Source organism: Schistocerca serialis, chromosome 2 (assembly GCF_023864345.2).
Source record: "Schistocerca serialis cubense isolate TAMUIC-IGC-003099 chromosome 2, iqSchSeri2.2, whole genome shotgun sequence".
NCBI lineage: Eukaryota > Metazoa > Arthropoda > Insecta > Orthoptera > Acrididae > Schistocerca > Schistocerca serialis.
The window spans coordinates 857,838,285-857,853,246 of record NC_064639.1 but is presented as its reverse complement, the minus strand read 5'-3'; the positions used below and the strand labels follow the sequence as shown (position 1 = coordinate 857,853,246).

Genomic DNA, 14,962 nt, shown 5'->3' with positions numbered 1-14,962 from the left:
TGGAGCCTTTTTTGAGAAAGCCGAGAAGGAGGGATGTGTTGGCTCAGTTCACAACTATCTCCACATTGTCAATTTGGCCTCTAGGTAACAATTATGAACACCAGTACAAACATCTCAGCACTATGGTGCACAAGGAAGGTAGTTAAGGGAACACTTGAAATGGAATCTGGGTCAGTTATGTTGGCTTCTCTTCACCGAAGAGTGCAATACTTGTGAAGAGTGCAATACTTGTCTGATGGTCATGGAATGGTACCATTCCATCTGAGGCATGCAGTCCCATGACTGTAGCAGGGGTATGAGTCACTCATGTTTTTGGCTGGTATCATATTAAGATGTCGTTCAGTTTACATTGATATTGGCAATAATTTGAGGGATGAGAAATATCGTCCAACACATTATACAATCATACAGTCAACAAATTGGTGATGGGTTCATTTTTAAAGATGAGAGTGCTTGATCATACTGCCCCTAAGTCAAGAACATTATTGCTCCAGTTGGCACGAATGAACTCAACGGAAGTGTCTGTTGTAGCTGCTGACATGAATCCACCTTGGGACCTGTTGAAACTTGCAACTGTTATCAATAGAAAACTCTTAGAAAGATCACCATCAAAGAAAGGGACAGGCTTGAGGAGCATTGTCTCAACCTTGTGGATAGCAAGTGCACTTTCTGCTCTGCTACTAGATCTACGTTCATACTCCACAATCATCTGTGAAGTACTTAGCAGAGAGCACATCCCATTGTATCAGTCATTAGGGCTTTTCTCCCATTCTATTAACACATAGAGCACAGGTAGAATGATTGTTTAAATCTCTTTGTGCAAGCTGTAATTAATCAAATTTTGTTCTTTTACACTGTTTAGTTTCATAAAGCTATTTCTTTCAGTCTCTGCTCCCCTTGAATCTAAGACACACTTTCACCTCTTATTTTGAGTATTATATAAATCACCGTAACTTTTTAATGCTGATGAAGCAGGAATACTTCTCTTTGCTGATGAGACATACTTCATAGCCCAATAGAGGTGCAATAATGGACATTTCATTTATGTTCTCACAAAATATGGATTGGTTATTAATAGACTGCATGCCACTTAACTTGGAAAAAACACAGTTCATTCAGGTCTGTCCATGGCAAGATGTCTTCACCAATAATAGTAAAGCACAAAGTTAAAGACATATGTAACATATAATGTTCAAAATTCCAGGATACACATATTGATCAGAACTTGAATTTGAAATCCGGGATGGAATAGCAGCAATATGAGGGATAAGTTGCTACTCACCGCATGGAGGAGGTGTTGAGTGGCAGACAGACATGGTCATTGTGCCTGTCTGCCAATCATGCCTCCTTTAAATGATATATTCTCAAAGGCTTAAGTTCAGAAACATATGCTCTATGTGCAACTGCTTATTTTGATGATGAAATCATCAAAAATTTGGCTTGTAATGCAAATTCTAAAGGTGGCAGGGGTAAAATACAGGGAGTGAAAGGCTATTTACAATTTGTACAGAAACCAGATGGCAGTTATAAGAGTCGAGGGTCATGAAAGGGAAGCAGCGGTTGTGAAGGGAGTGAGACAGGGTTGTAGCCTCTCCCCGATGTTATTCCATCTGTATATTCAGCAAGCAGTAAAGGAAACAAAAGAAAAATTCGGAGTAAGTATTAAAATCCATGGAGAAGAAATAAACAGTCTGAGTTTCGCCGATGGCATTGTAATTCTGTCAGAGACAGCAAAGGACTTGGAAGAGCTGTTGAACGGAATGGACAGTGTCTTGAAAGGAGGATGTAAGATGAATATCAACAAAAGCAAAACGAGGATACTGGAATGTAGTCGAATTAAGTTGCGTGAGGCTGAGGGAATTAGATTAGGAAATGAGACACTTAAAGTAGTGAAGTTGTTTTCTTATTTGGGGAGCAAAATAACCGATGATGGTCGAAGTAGAGAGGATATAAAATGTAGACTGGCAATGGCAAGGAAAGTGTTTCTGAAGAAGAGAAATTTGTTAACATGGAGTATAGATTTATGTGTCAGTAAGTTGTTTCCGAAAGTATTTGTATGGAGTGTAGCCATGTATGGAAGTGAAACATGGACGATAAATAGTTTGGACAAGAAGAGAATAGAAGCTTTCATAATGTGGTGCAACAGAAAAATGCTGAAAATTAGATGGGTAGATCACATAACTAATGAGGAGGTATTGAATAGAATTGGGGAGAAGAGGAGTTTGTGGCACAACTTGACAAGAAGAAGGGACCGGTTGGTAGGACATGTTCTGAGGCATCAAGGGATCACAAATTTAGCATTGGAGGGCAGCGTGGAGGGTAAAAATCATAGAGGGAGACCAAGAGATGAATACACTAAGCAGATTCAGAAGGATGTAGGTTGCAGTAGGTACTGGGAGATGAAGAAGCTTGCACAGGATAGAGTAGCATGAAGATCTGCTTCAAACCAGTCTCAGGACTGAAGATGACAACAATAACAACAACAACAACAACAACGCAGACTCCCACATTCGTTAAAACAAAATGAAATAATTTTTGGCAAATTTCATAATTAATACTAAAGTATTCATTCCACAGCACGTGACATTTGGATAAAAGCTGTTAATCTGTTTGTTGTAAAGTATTGTGGTGAAATTGTGCAAAACTGATGACAGAAATTGTGACTATTCAGTAGCCATGACATACATTGCTAAACAAAATTTATGAATAAAGGGAGGGTGTGAAAATTGGAATTGTTAAGATGCAATAAATGTGAAATAGAGAGATAGCATTATATTAATGAAAATGTCTTAAGTCTCAAACATTGAATGTTACGATTTTTTTCTGTCGAGCTTTGTGGGTATTACTGAGTTAATTTTTGTGCATGCAGTTTGCATAGCTAGTTCAATCTGTGAGATCTCTATCAGTAATTGTATTATGCTATTTTTTACAGGTGCCCTGATTTTATTGGCACTTAGTCTGCTAACACCTTACTTCTATTACATTCCTAAGGCATCCCTGGCAGCTGTTATCATATGTGCTGTGATCTTCATGATAGAGTATGAAGTGGTGAAACCAATGTGGAAATCAAGTAGTGAGTATTTGTGACTAGTTTGTATTCCAACTTTAATTATCCACAGAACCTCTATACATTATTCCCCAACAGATACTAACACTTAAGAGTATAACTTGTAGACCTACTATCTGCCTTTTAATGAGTGATCTTATTTTACCTCACATCATCCTGTGGATGTAATCCACATGTTGTTATCTGATTAAGGAGGATAAAGACTGTTCTCATTCTCTAGTCTCCACTTGGATGACTTGTAGTTTTTATTTTGAAGGAACATCAGATTCATCTCCAGGCACTACAGTCCTAAGATCACTGTGATATAGCACATTTGGGTGATGTACTCCAGCATCATCTTGTGTGGTAACTAGAGCATGAAAATCAAATTCTAAGTGGCTATTACCAAGACAATCAGCTGAAGCCAAATCCAGCAAAAACAGAGATTTGTGAGTTCCATCTTAGAAATAGACATGCAGCGAGGAAATTGCAGATGTTCTGGGAAGGTAAGCAATTAGAACACTACTTCACCCCCAAATATCTTGGAGTAACTCTTAATTGAGCACTTACCTACAGAATACATTGCTCGAACACAAAACAGAAGGTATTTGCAAGGAACAACATTCTCCAGAAATTATCGGGTACAACCTGGGGGACGCATCCTCGCATCTGAAGAACTTCTGCTGTAGCTCTTTGTTATTCAGCTGCAGAATATGCTTGCCCTGTGTGGTGCAGATCTAGTCCTGCTAAACAAGTGTATATCACGTTGAATGAAACCTGCAGACTCATTACGGGATGTTTGAGATCTACACCACTTGATAAAGTTTATTGTCTAGCGGGCATCCCACCTCTAGATATCCGTTGTCAACGTGCATCTAGACCGGAAAAGTGTAAGGTATCGAATCTGAAGACCCACGCACTACACGGGTATCAGCCAACAGTACCAAGGCTCAAGTCAAGGAAAAGCTTGCTCCATTCAACTGAAAGCCTCACGAACCACCTTCAAACTTCAGAGTCAACTCATGACGTTCCAGACACAGTCACCTTACAGGGTGGATGACCCCAACTGAAAGCCTCCCATCAGGTCACGAAGAAAGCTGGTCAATATGGAAGACTCTCAACAGGCTGCGTTCTGGAGTTGGAAGAATGAAGACCAACTTGAAAAAGTGGGTATTTGCAGCATGTGAATGTGGCGAAGAACAGACAATGAGTCATCTTCTTGTCTGCAGCCTATGACCAACATCATGCACGCCACAGAATGTCATCGATGCCACTAAGGAAGTGTGCGAAGTTGCTGCATGCTGGTCACGCCACATTTAATTGTAATTGTAATGCTTATAGTACCGTGTTTTGGAATATTTTGCATAACTTGTAAGTTATAGTGTGTGTTTCTGACATGATTAAATAAAATAAATACCATTCAAATATCTCAGCTGAGTGGTGACTAGTAGGAGAATAGCTTGAAACATTCTCAGGTGTTGCATAGTATGGTACTGTCAAAAGTGTACAATATTTCTATGAGGCAGCTGCTCAGTTACACATGAAGATGATAAACAGGTGGCTCATAGAAATACCATGCAGTTTAGACAGTATCAGCCAATGCAGTGCCTGAGAATCTTTCGGGCAATTATTACATAAAGAAAGCTTCGAATAGCTATGAAAATAGTATTTATTCTTCATGATTCAGTATTTAACAGCTGACATCCACAATTTGTATGATATTAATCAGATGTGCAGTCTTACAATACCCTTACAGAATTTTTTTCCTGGTGTTATGCAGTTAAAGGAAGTAAAATAGTTTTTAATCAGGCACGGGCAGTGAGAATGTTGTGTAAAGTAAATATCTCCACACCTTTTAGATACCTCTTAGAAGATTTTTAAATTCTTATGATTTCGTTACTAGAAGTTAAAATCAGCATCTTGTTTGTGATGCACACAACCATAAGACAAGATACAGGTTCCTGTATTACGGTGTGAAGCTCTTCAGCAGGCTCCCATTGCACATGAAGCAAGTAATTGAGCAGGAGCTCTACAATTTTGAAAGAAAATTATAAATATATCTTATTACCCATTCATTCTACAGATTATCTTATTATTCACATTAAAGATTCCTTTTATCTGCAGGTAAAATAAGTTTTTGTTTTTTTCAACACATAGATCTTCATTTTATTGATAATTACCATTATGGTTGTGCGGATATTGAGCTAAGAAGAAAGAAAAGAGAGAAAAATTTGAAAACCAGATGACTGAGGAATGAGTAGCATTTTCCTTCTTCTTTCACCACCACCACCATCTTCATATTTTCTCCTTCTTTTTCTTCACCTTCGTCTTCTGTTTTCTTTCTCCCATTTATCAAATTTCTTAGTAATATCGCCATTAAGCTTCGTTTAAATATATACAGTTTATAGCAGTTCTCCAATACTTCTAACAGTTACTTGACTTTATTAATTATTATCTTGATTCATTGCACATCGCTGAGGGTTCATTCATTCATCTACCCATCGTATACCATGGATAATGTGAAGGGAGGCCTTCAGGGATGTGGAATGAGTTAAGAAAAGAGAACAAGCAAACCATGTAAACTAAATTATACACTCTGTTAAATATCAGTATAGAATCCATCTTCCTCCTCGCACCAGCAGCCTGTGTATGTTTTCCTTTTACCTACTACACAAACTCAATCCCAGATGTCTCCCTACTGATTTGTTCCAATGTGGCTGGGTATAATGCTCCATCAGAATGAACCTCTCTGCCTTGGCTGACAGCTGGCTGGTGTGGTCGTGCTGTTCTAAGTGCTTCAGTTTGGAACCGCGTGACCGCTACGGTCGCAGGTTCAAATCCTGCCTCGGGCATGGATGTGTGTGATGTCCTTAGGTTAGTTAGATTTAAGTAGTTCTAAGTTCTAGGGGACTGATGACCTCAGTAGTTAAGTCCCATAGTGCTCAGAGCCATTTGAACCTTGGCTGACAAACATCTCCAAAAATAGTGTCCATAACGTTCTATCCTGCATTCAAGACGCTCCTCACTTCCTTTGCTGCTTCTCCACAGTTCTGTTCCATTACCAGCAGACTCTTAATTGGTCACTGTGGATGTGACACCCTTGTACATCAACATCCTCCATGCCTAAGCCACGCGGCTGGGGAACACTACCTTTCCTAATGTCCTCCTGATACCAAACCCACCACCTCTTTCCTAATCCTCCTAACCAACCACATTCTGACCCACAATTATTTCACTTTTTAAGACCAAATCTATAAACAAATCCATGGCATCGTCCTATATCAACAACAAATTTATGAGTCATCTGGCGGAATCCCCTGATAAACTCACCCATAAACCTCCCCCCCCCCCCCCTCCAATCTGGAGGAATCCTTCCTATCCATTCAACACCTAAAACCCTTTGTCTGGTATGGATTCGTTGATGACATTTTTGTGATCTGGACTCCCAGCAAGTACGGTCTTTACTCTTTCTTCCACAACCTCTTAAACTACTCAAAATCTGCTACACCTAGTCCTCTTGAAAGCCACCTTCCTATATGTTGATCTCCACCTCTCAGATAGTTCTATAAAGATGTCTCTCTGCATCAAGCGCACCAACCACCAACAGTAACTTCACTTAGACAGTTGCCACACTTTCAGTCCATCCATAAAGAAGTCTCTCTGACACCAGTAAACACATCAAGCAACCTCAGACAAGGATTCCTTTGATCACCCAGTATCACCTTAGCCTTGGAAAGCTCAATCAGATCTTTCACCAGGTCTTAAACTATTTCTCATTGTACCCTGAGATAAAGGATGTCCTACCCAAAATCCTACACATCTCACACAAAGTAGTGCTTTGCTGCTCACCCAGCCTGTAGAATATCCTTGTTGATCCCTGTTCCAGTCCTGTACCATGTATCAGTCCCACTTGATAGATTCAGGTGCAAGACCTGTCCTGTGCACACACTCACCACCTCCTACTGCAGTCCAGTCACAAGTATTTCTTACCCAATAAAAGGCAGGGCCATATGTGAAAACAGCCATGTTATTTATCAGTCATGCTGCAATTACTGTACAGAATTGTATGTGGGCATGACAAGTAAACAACTGTTTAATTCCATGAGTGTCCACTGCCCAACTGCAGCAAACCAGAGAACTGACCATAGAGTTGCTGAACATGTTGCACACTACAGTACTGGTGACTTCAACAGCTGCTTCACTATACTGTCCATTTGGATACTCCCGTACAACACAAGTTTCTCTGAACTACACAGATAGGAATGGTCTGTCTAGCATATTAACCTTTATCCCACTTCCTCGCCTTATATTTTCCCTTCTCTCGTCTGTCCACCCCACTCCTTCCCCATCCAGATCGCGTACTGCCTTCTCCGTCCACTCTTCCTTTCCTAAATGTGGGCTCTCTCTCTCTCTCTCTCTCTCTCTCTCTCTCTCTCTCTATTCCTTTCCCTCCCCTCTCACTTTTTCCCTCGTCATCCTCACCATCCTTTCCTTCCATCCTCCACCCTCCCTTCCCACCCCCTCTACCCCTTTCTGTATCTCTTTTTTGCTCTATTCTATTTACTCCATTCATCTTGCTATGCAGACAATAAGACATTGTTCTCACTATCCCCTCCTTACATCCTTCCCTACACTTCCCCACCTCCATCAGCCTATGCAGCTATTTTCAATAATCAGTCATCAATAGTCAGTCTTGCCATGGCCATGGGTGTGTCTGTGGAGCTGTGTTTGTGAATGTATGTGCTTTTATTATCAAAAACAGAAAGAGCTCGACAGCTAGTGTAGGTACTGTTTCCTGCAACATTTTTCTATGCAACACACATCAGTCCGCTATAGGTTAGTAGTTGCCTCTCCCTTATTTTTTATATTGTTCCAACATTGCACTATTGTTATGAATGGACTGGTATGTGTTGCATAGAACTTGACTGTTCACCAGTGAATCATAAATGTCTTGTGGATATGTCATCAAACATAGAAATTAAAGCAACTTCAGCAACAAGTTCAAGACTGATAGATAAGTCTTCAGTTAAATAATGATGATTAAGCGTAATATACCGATAACTATGGATGAAGTTTTCAGTAGAGGCCATAGTTTTCAAGTTATTCAAGGAAAACATACAAAAGTTACCTTCAAATGCAACTGAACATTTTGGGAATATTAATGGCATAAAATAAACAATTACCGTACATTGTTGTATTTGTAAGGCCAACTTATTACAAAAGTAATGTGCTTAATCTAATTAGTTTTAGCATAATGTTTACAAAAGTTATTTTTCTTTAAATACCCTCATGGGTACATTTAAATTAATATTGTTGATGAAATAGCCGACTATGCTGTTGGTGTGATAGCCCAACCAATAGAGACCTAAAGGTCGAATATCAAGAATAGTTAGTGTTGGTGGAAGTTTTTGTACAGTGGCAGCAGAGACAGTGCCCCAAGCAACATGCTAGACATCCTGACTGGTGAGGGATGAGTGTGGGAGTGGAGGTGTATTTGAAGGTCACTTTTGTACATTTTTCCTGAAAAACTCAAAAACAGTGGTCTACAGTGGAAACACATCCCACTGCAAAATGTAACTACATTAGATTTGATACCAAAAGGTTGTGTTCCTTTTTTCTATTGGGCTAATAGTTTGCATGAAGCTAATGAGATAATGGGAAAATCTTTTTGAAGGCAGGTACAAAATTTTTGGGTATGCATAAAATGACTTCGGTATGTGAGCTGAGTCACCTGGTATAATGTGCTGTCTGTGTGAAATGAAATTTTGTGTTTATGATGTCTTTCTTTCTGGTATTTGGATAAATTATTATTAAAATAAGATGCTGTGATGTGTATGTAGAACTTAGCAGAACAACATTTTTGAGTGTGCTTAATGAAGTAAAATCTCCTGTTACAGGGAAAGATTTAGTACCAACATTTGTTACTTTTGTGGCATGCCTGGTGATTGGTGTGGAACTTGGTATACTGATAGGAGTTGCCATAAATATATTGTTCCTGTTGTACCCATCAGCCAGGCCAAGCATTACAGTGGAACGAGCAATGGTAAATCACTTCTTTATTAACTATATTTTTGTTACATTTGTGCATATCTTTCTAGCTGAATTAACATATTTGTTGATTTCATATTTTGTAGACTATAAGGCACCACAAACCATAAGACACACCTTAATTTTTTAAAAATTGAAAAAAAAAACATTTTTACCATTTTTATTATTAGACTTCAATGCCAGACTAAAGAAAAAATTTTAGTTTATAGAATCAAACTGACCTCTGAAATACCTGAAAAATCATGACCTGAACTTTCTTCTTCTTCTTCTTGCTCTTGCTCTTCGTCTTCCTCTTCCTGTTTGTCAGTCATTGTTCATGGTCTTCACTGCCATCAAGATCATTACTTATGCCGCAGTTCTTGGAAGATTTAACAATAATGTCTTCTCTCACTCTAGTCCATGACTGTTTTATCAACTGATACACTTGTTCGATAGTAGATCATTTTAAAGCTCCCTTCGGCTTGAATTTGTGTTTGGCTTCATCCATCGTCCATTTGTTCCATTTCTCTCTCATACACACTTTAAATGGTTTATTTTTCGAAACATCAAGAGGTTGCAATTGTGAAGTAAGTCATATCAGAATAACAGCAAGCTCTGTAGTTCCCTGTCTCAATTTCTCTTTCACAGAATTTTTCAAATGACTACTAAACTGATCTAGCAAAAGAAGAGAACTCTTCTTCAGTAGAGCACCTTTCCTTCGGTTCCACACTCTGTTAATCCATAATATACCTGCCCCATCCATCCAATTCTTGTCATGTTTGTTAACAACAATGACTGACAATATTTCGGAAGGTTTTGGCATTATTTTGCACTTGAGAATTGATCATTGAATTAAGTTCAGTATTTTCAGCACATCATGAAAGGACAACAGTGCATTGCATTTTTTTTATGTCCACTTGTTTTTATAGTTACAGTTTTAGCACCTTTCATGACACAGTTCTGTTACTTGGCTCATCAAATGTTGGAGGAATTTCATCCATATTTGCATTTGGCTTAGTTCCACACTGGTTTTCTTTCAGAATTGAATAATAAAGTAACAGAAAGATAGTATTTTCGCTGGGCACACTTGTGGCATTTTCTGAGATATTTTGGTTTTGCTTTGCGTGCTAAGTCCATGGTGCTTCATAAACCTTTAGCACCACCCAACTTCACTATTAAAGTCTGTTAAGTTCCACTGTAGCAGTAGCTTACAACCATGTATTTGAATCATTTTTGTATTAATTCCAATGCCAGTTTGACAATGTCATTGAATCCATTTCAGTACATCATATTCCAGTTTTAGCCATTTTGAATTCAGCCCTCTATTTGCATAGTTTAATCTTCCTCATTTATTTCAGTTCTTTACTACCCCACCAATCGCAAATGGTGTTTTCTGTAGGTGGAGGGCCAAAATGCAGCTCAGCTGTTCTGTTTCCATGTTCTTCTGCATATGCTTTTATTTTCAATTTATAGCCCATGTCATTTTTTTTTATTTTTTTACCATTACAAAATTAGCTACTAACAGAAATAATGTACTGTTACGATAAAGCAAATCACTTTAAATTCAAGTTCACTGGCACTACAGACTGCAAGGACGCATCATAGGATAGACAGTGTTCTGGGTTTGAGATCGTGGGACGGGAAGGAGACAGTGTAAGCAAGCATGTGAATCCCCACAACTCATGTTCGCCACTCTGGGGCACTGCTGCTTCAGTTGAATGCAATGCTGCCAGGTAGAGAGAGATTCCCCATGGCATCAGATATATGCCATTTTTAAGACTTGTGAGGATTTTAAATCTCACACTGGACATTTTTATATTACTAAAAGTATAAGAGACACCTGAATTTTGGAGGCAATTTTTCAAAGTAAAAAGTGTGTCTTATAGTCTCTAAAATACGGTAAGTGTGGAGTAATAATAAAAGATTGTGTCAGTGTCCACTTCTTAGTCCTATACATAGCCAATCTTTGTAAGTAGGGGTTGAGGCAATCTGAAGGGGGTTCTGTGAGTAACTAGGAATGCCAAGGCCAGGAAACACACCAACAAACTACGAAGTCTCATGCACATCAAGTACAAAGTGCATGTGAGGGTAATTATACATAATCCATTGAGTAATAGAGGCAGTGATATTCAAATATGAAGTGATGTGTTTCTGTTACATAACAGGTTATATGCAGCTACAAGCAATAGGCTCTGCCCATGACATGTTATACCACAGAATGTACAGCCACAATACAGCCTGAGTATCTACAGGCTCTGCCATCCATTCAGTGTTATGGCCATCCAGCTATGGTAATAACTCCATGTTGACATTGAGCTGTCTAACTTGTAAACAACAAATAACCAAGCTACCTACACTCAGTTCGGATGTGGAAGGATCGTGGTCACAAACTCAGAGACAGTGCAGTAAATAACACATATTTATTCAAACAGTAATTACAATAATCCAGTTGTTGTAGCAACATACAGTAAATCCTGGATTACTAAAAAACAAATTCATATTACATCGATGTACCTCATACAGTTGATGCTGTGACTTAACAACTGACTGGCGCTTTATGGCCTCCTTGTCACTGCCTTTATGAATACATTGACAAAAAATGCTTAGGAAAAATCTAAAACATACATATTAAAGTAATTACACACATGGTGCTAACAAAGATACCCATCATTCACACTCCACTATTAAAAAGAAATAACAGTTAGTAAAAATCAGCCTTTCTCGGTGAGTATTGCCATAAAAAGGAACTTCAAAGCATAATCATTAGAAGAGTCCCATCCTTTTAAAGAAATTTAAGATGTTTACATAGCAAAATTTTTAGGAAATAAATTGCTCGGTGAATATTAACGTGATTAAAAAACTTCAAGTAACTGAACTTAGCAAAGACTAACAGAGCCATATAAACCTCACTGCAGCTGAAAGAGTCCATATTTAAGGAAGTTTAAAACGGTTATAGAGAAAAATTCTAAGGAAGCTTCCTACCCAAAAATCTTAAAGAACGTTTGTTATATACATAAAAAAAGACATAATGACTCTCGTCCTTGGCTTATTACCCCAAATTCTGAATGGAAACCAATCAGAACAATTTAGCTGTTACCAAGTAAGTTCCTGTTAACCAAGGATGTGAACCAACGCATAAATAACCTAAAATATTACACTGAACAAGCAGGTAAATCTCTAGACCAGTTTACTAAACAGCCGATCTCCTCCAGCGTGCAAAACCAAGAAAACCTATAGGTAGGTTTATCTATTAGAGTCTCAGTTTGTCAAATGAGTGCAGCACTTCATCAACAAAATTTAAATCTCTCTACAAATGGACAATGTGGTCACCATTCCAAGCACTGAAGTTTTGATCAATTTTTGACATCAAACTCCATCAGCCATGTATCAGAAGCATCCACCTTAGGCAACTAGTTGATCAGGGCCTGTGAACTCTGTCAGTTGCTCCAGTTGGCCACCCAAATAATATCAGTATCACCATGCCATATTCACTATCATACACTACGGCTGGCTTTTTACAAGATGCATGGACAATCTGGTATGGCAACTGCTAGTCCATGAAACAGAGCTAAGTCATACAGCTCCACACTAGCTTTTGCCTCCAAAGTAGTCAACAAGCAAGCACTCTCTACCCAGAGCAGGGCTAGCTAGATTAGCTCTTGTCCACAAGTCACTCACTGACTCTCACTGCGTAAGCTCTTACCTGAGCTGGAACGTGTCCTTTGTTTATCATCACTGCTGTGTCTCCTAGTGACGCACCGAGGTAACACTGCCTGAAGCAGTCTTCGCTAAATGATAGCGGACTGGTTCAAACTTCGTATTTCATTGGTGGTACTAAACAGTCTGCAGTGCTCTCACTGTTGTAGTCACTTAACTATGGTTAGAGTTCCATGTTAATTTTCTCTTATTCCAGCTGGGATATTAGACATATTAATCTACTTTTCTTGTTTTATTTCCTTTTTTAAGATAACCATTATTCACTACCGGATCCTCATTATCATTCATTATTTATTATTTCACCCTGAAGTGTCCATTATTAGTTTTTGACCAAATATATTTGTAGTTTGTTAAAAACTGTGTATCCTTCTTGTTAATTATGCTTTACATTGTCTTCAGAAATGTGTATTTCTAATAATAAATGAATGTCGTATAAGGGTCAGCGCTGTAATGGTAATCACAGGACTGCCACATACATTGGAGATATATAATTGAGCTTGAAATCAGTTGTGAGACCGTAGCTATCCTTATTCATTGATGAGTGGGCCTAGTCACAGACCACACTGCAACCAGCTGATATACAATATAGCAAATATATACATACAAAAATATATAATTTCTGCAATTATTATGGTGTATGTGTGGTTTTTTAGTTACTGTTGTAAACTTGTTTGAAGCACGGTATTCTGGAAAATGTTGGAACCTGTAATGGTACCTCCTTTTCCATTTTCCAGTTAGTAATATTATTGCTATATGGTATTTCCAATGAACTGAACAGCTAGTCTCTTATGAGGAAAATATAGTATCTGTATCTGTCCATGCTACTTCAGTACTGCAGTGTAAATCAGTATGATTAGTTGTGGTGGATATTGTAATTTCAGGCAGTGAATAATGGTTATTGCTAAGGACAGATCATCCTCATTTGTTATTTTCTTGAGATAACAACAAAAATTGAGCTTGTATGTTGTCAAACTGTGGACTTCATTGTTTTTGCCTATTGTGATTTTTGCTGTTACACTGCAGAATGAAGTGAGTGACTATAGTGTTTGCTTTCTGGAAATCTCTTTGGGAATCTGGTGGGTGTTTATAATGATGTTCCACTTGTTTTTGCAGACTAAGGCAGGACAGGAATACTTGTTGGTGATACCAGGGAACAGTCTATACTTCCCTGCAGTAGACTTCATTCGCACAAGTGTAGGACGTGTTGCTGTACAAGAAGGGTCAAGTCATCTACCAGTCATTGTGGACTGTCGTTATGTATTGGGTGCAGACTTCACTGCAGCAAAGGTAGGTACAGTGATGCTGTTGTTTGAAATATAGAGAATTATTAAAGCAAAAGGTGACAAGATTCCAGCTGTCATTTGAAATTATATGGAAACAGATGTACCATAATATGAGTAAAAGTGTAGACAAAAATCCTTCTAAAATATAATTAAAAAAACTGTAAATTCAAGAACAGTATACCAAAACAGAAAATCAGATGCCATCAGGAAAAGGAACATGTTCTTCAGACACATCCTTATAATGGACCAGGTGAGGTTCACACATCAGATAATACAGTTTCTTGCAAGCAAGAGAACCAATATATACTGGATCCAAGAGGTACAAAGGGCCCTGGTAGAAACTGGAATACAGGAAACAGAGATTTAGAACAGGAAGACTTTCAAATAGAAAAAAAAGCTTGACTGGTACAGGTTTGCAGGAAAGAATTATACACAGAGCGAAATCATCATGTAGAGATGAGTGAAGATGGTTGCAAAGTATGAAAGAATGTTGTACAAGGATAACAACCAGAAGAAATAAAGCTGACCTGAATTGGCCTAATCCACTGATGGCACAAATGAGGAGGAGGAGGAGACGGCACAGAAGAAGCAGCACACAATTATATTTATCAGGAGTACACAAATCTTAGCAGTCTTATTCAAGTACCACTTATTTTATATCTAGATCACTACATCATGTAGCTTATAATGAATATATAGAAACAGGTGATAATTCTCAAATTGTGAGTTATGTTATTCAAGTAAAGGGGACACAAAAATATAACAGTTATTAGATTCACTTCTTCACAAGTTGGTTGCGATCTAAATTCATTACAGATCTGATGATGGGAACTTAGACTTGCTTAAACTGGTCATAAAAAATAAAATTGTATGTGGCAGTGTTCGCCAT

At 38.3% G+C, this 14,962-nt stretch overlaps 1 protein-coding gene across 3 annotated transcripts in view; it reads left to right on the top strand.

The window, feature by feature from the left end:
• Positions 1–14,962, top strand: part of LOC126458158 (sodium-independent sulfate anion transporter-like) — a 142,293-nt gene that overhangs the window by 109,361 nt on the left and 17,970 nt on the right. For all 3 annotated transcript variants that reach the window (XM_050095022.1, XM_050095021.1, XM_050095023.1), the window contains exons 8-10: positions 2,933–3,073; positions 8,944–9,089; positions 13,904–14,077. In XM_050095022.1, coding sequence (XP_049950979.1) covers positions 2,933–3,073; positions 8,944–9,089; positions 13,904–14,077 — 461 coding nt within the window. The remainder of the gene's footprint in view (positions 1–2,932; positions 3,074–8,943; positions 9,090–13,903; positions 14,078–14,962) is intronic.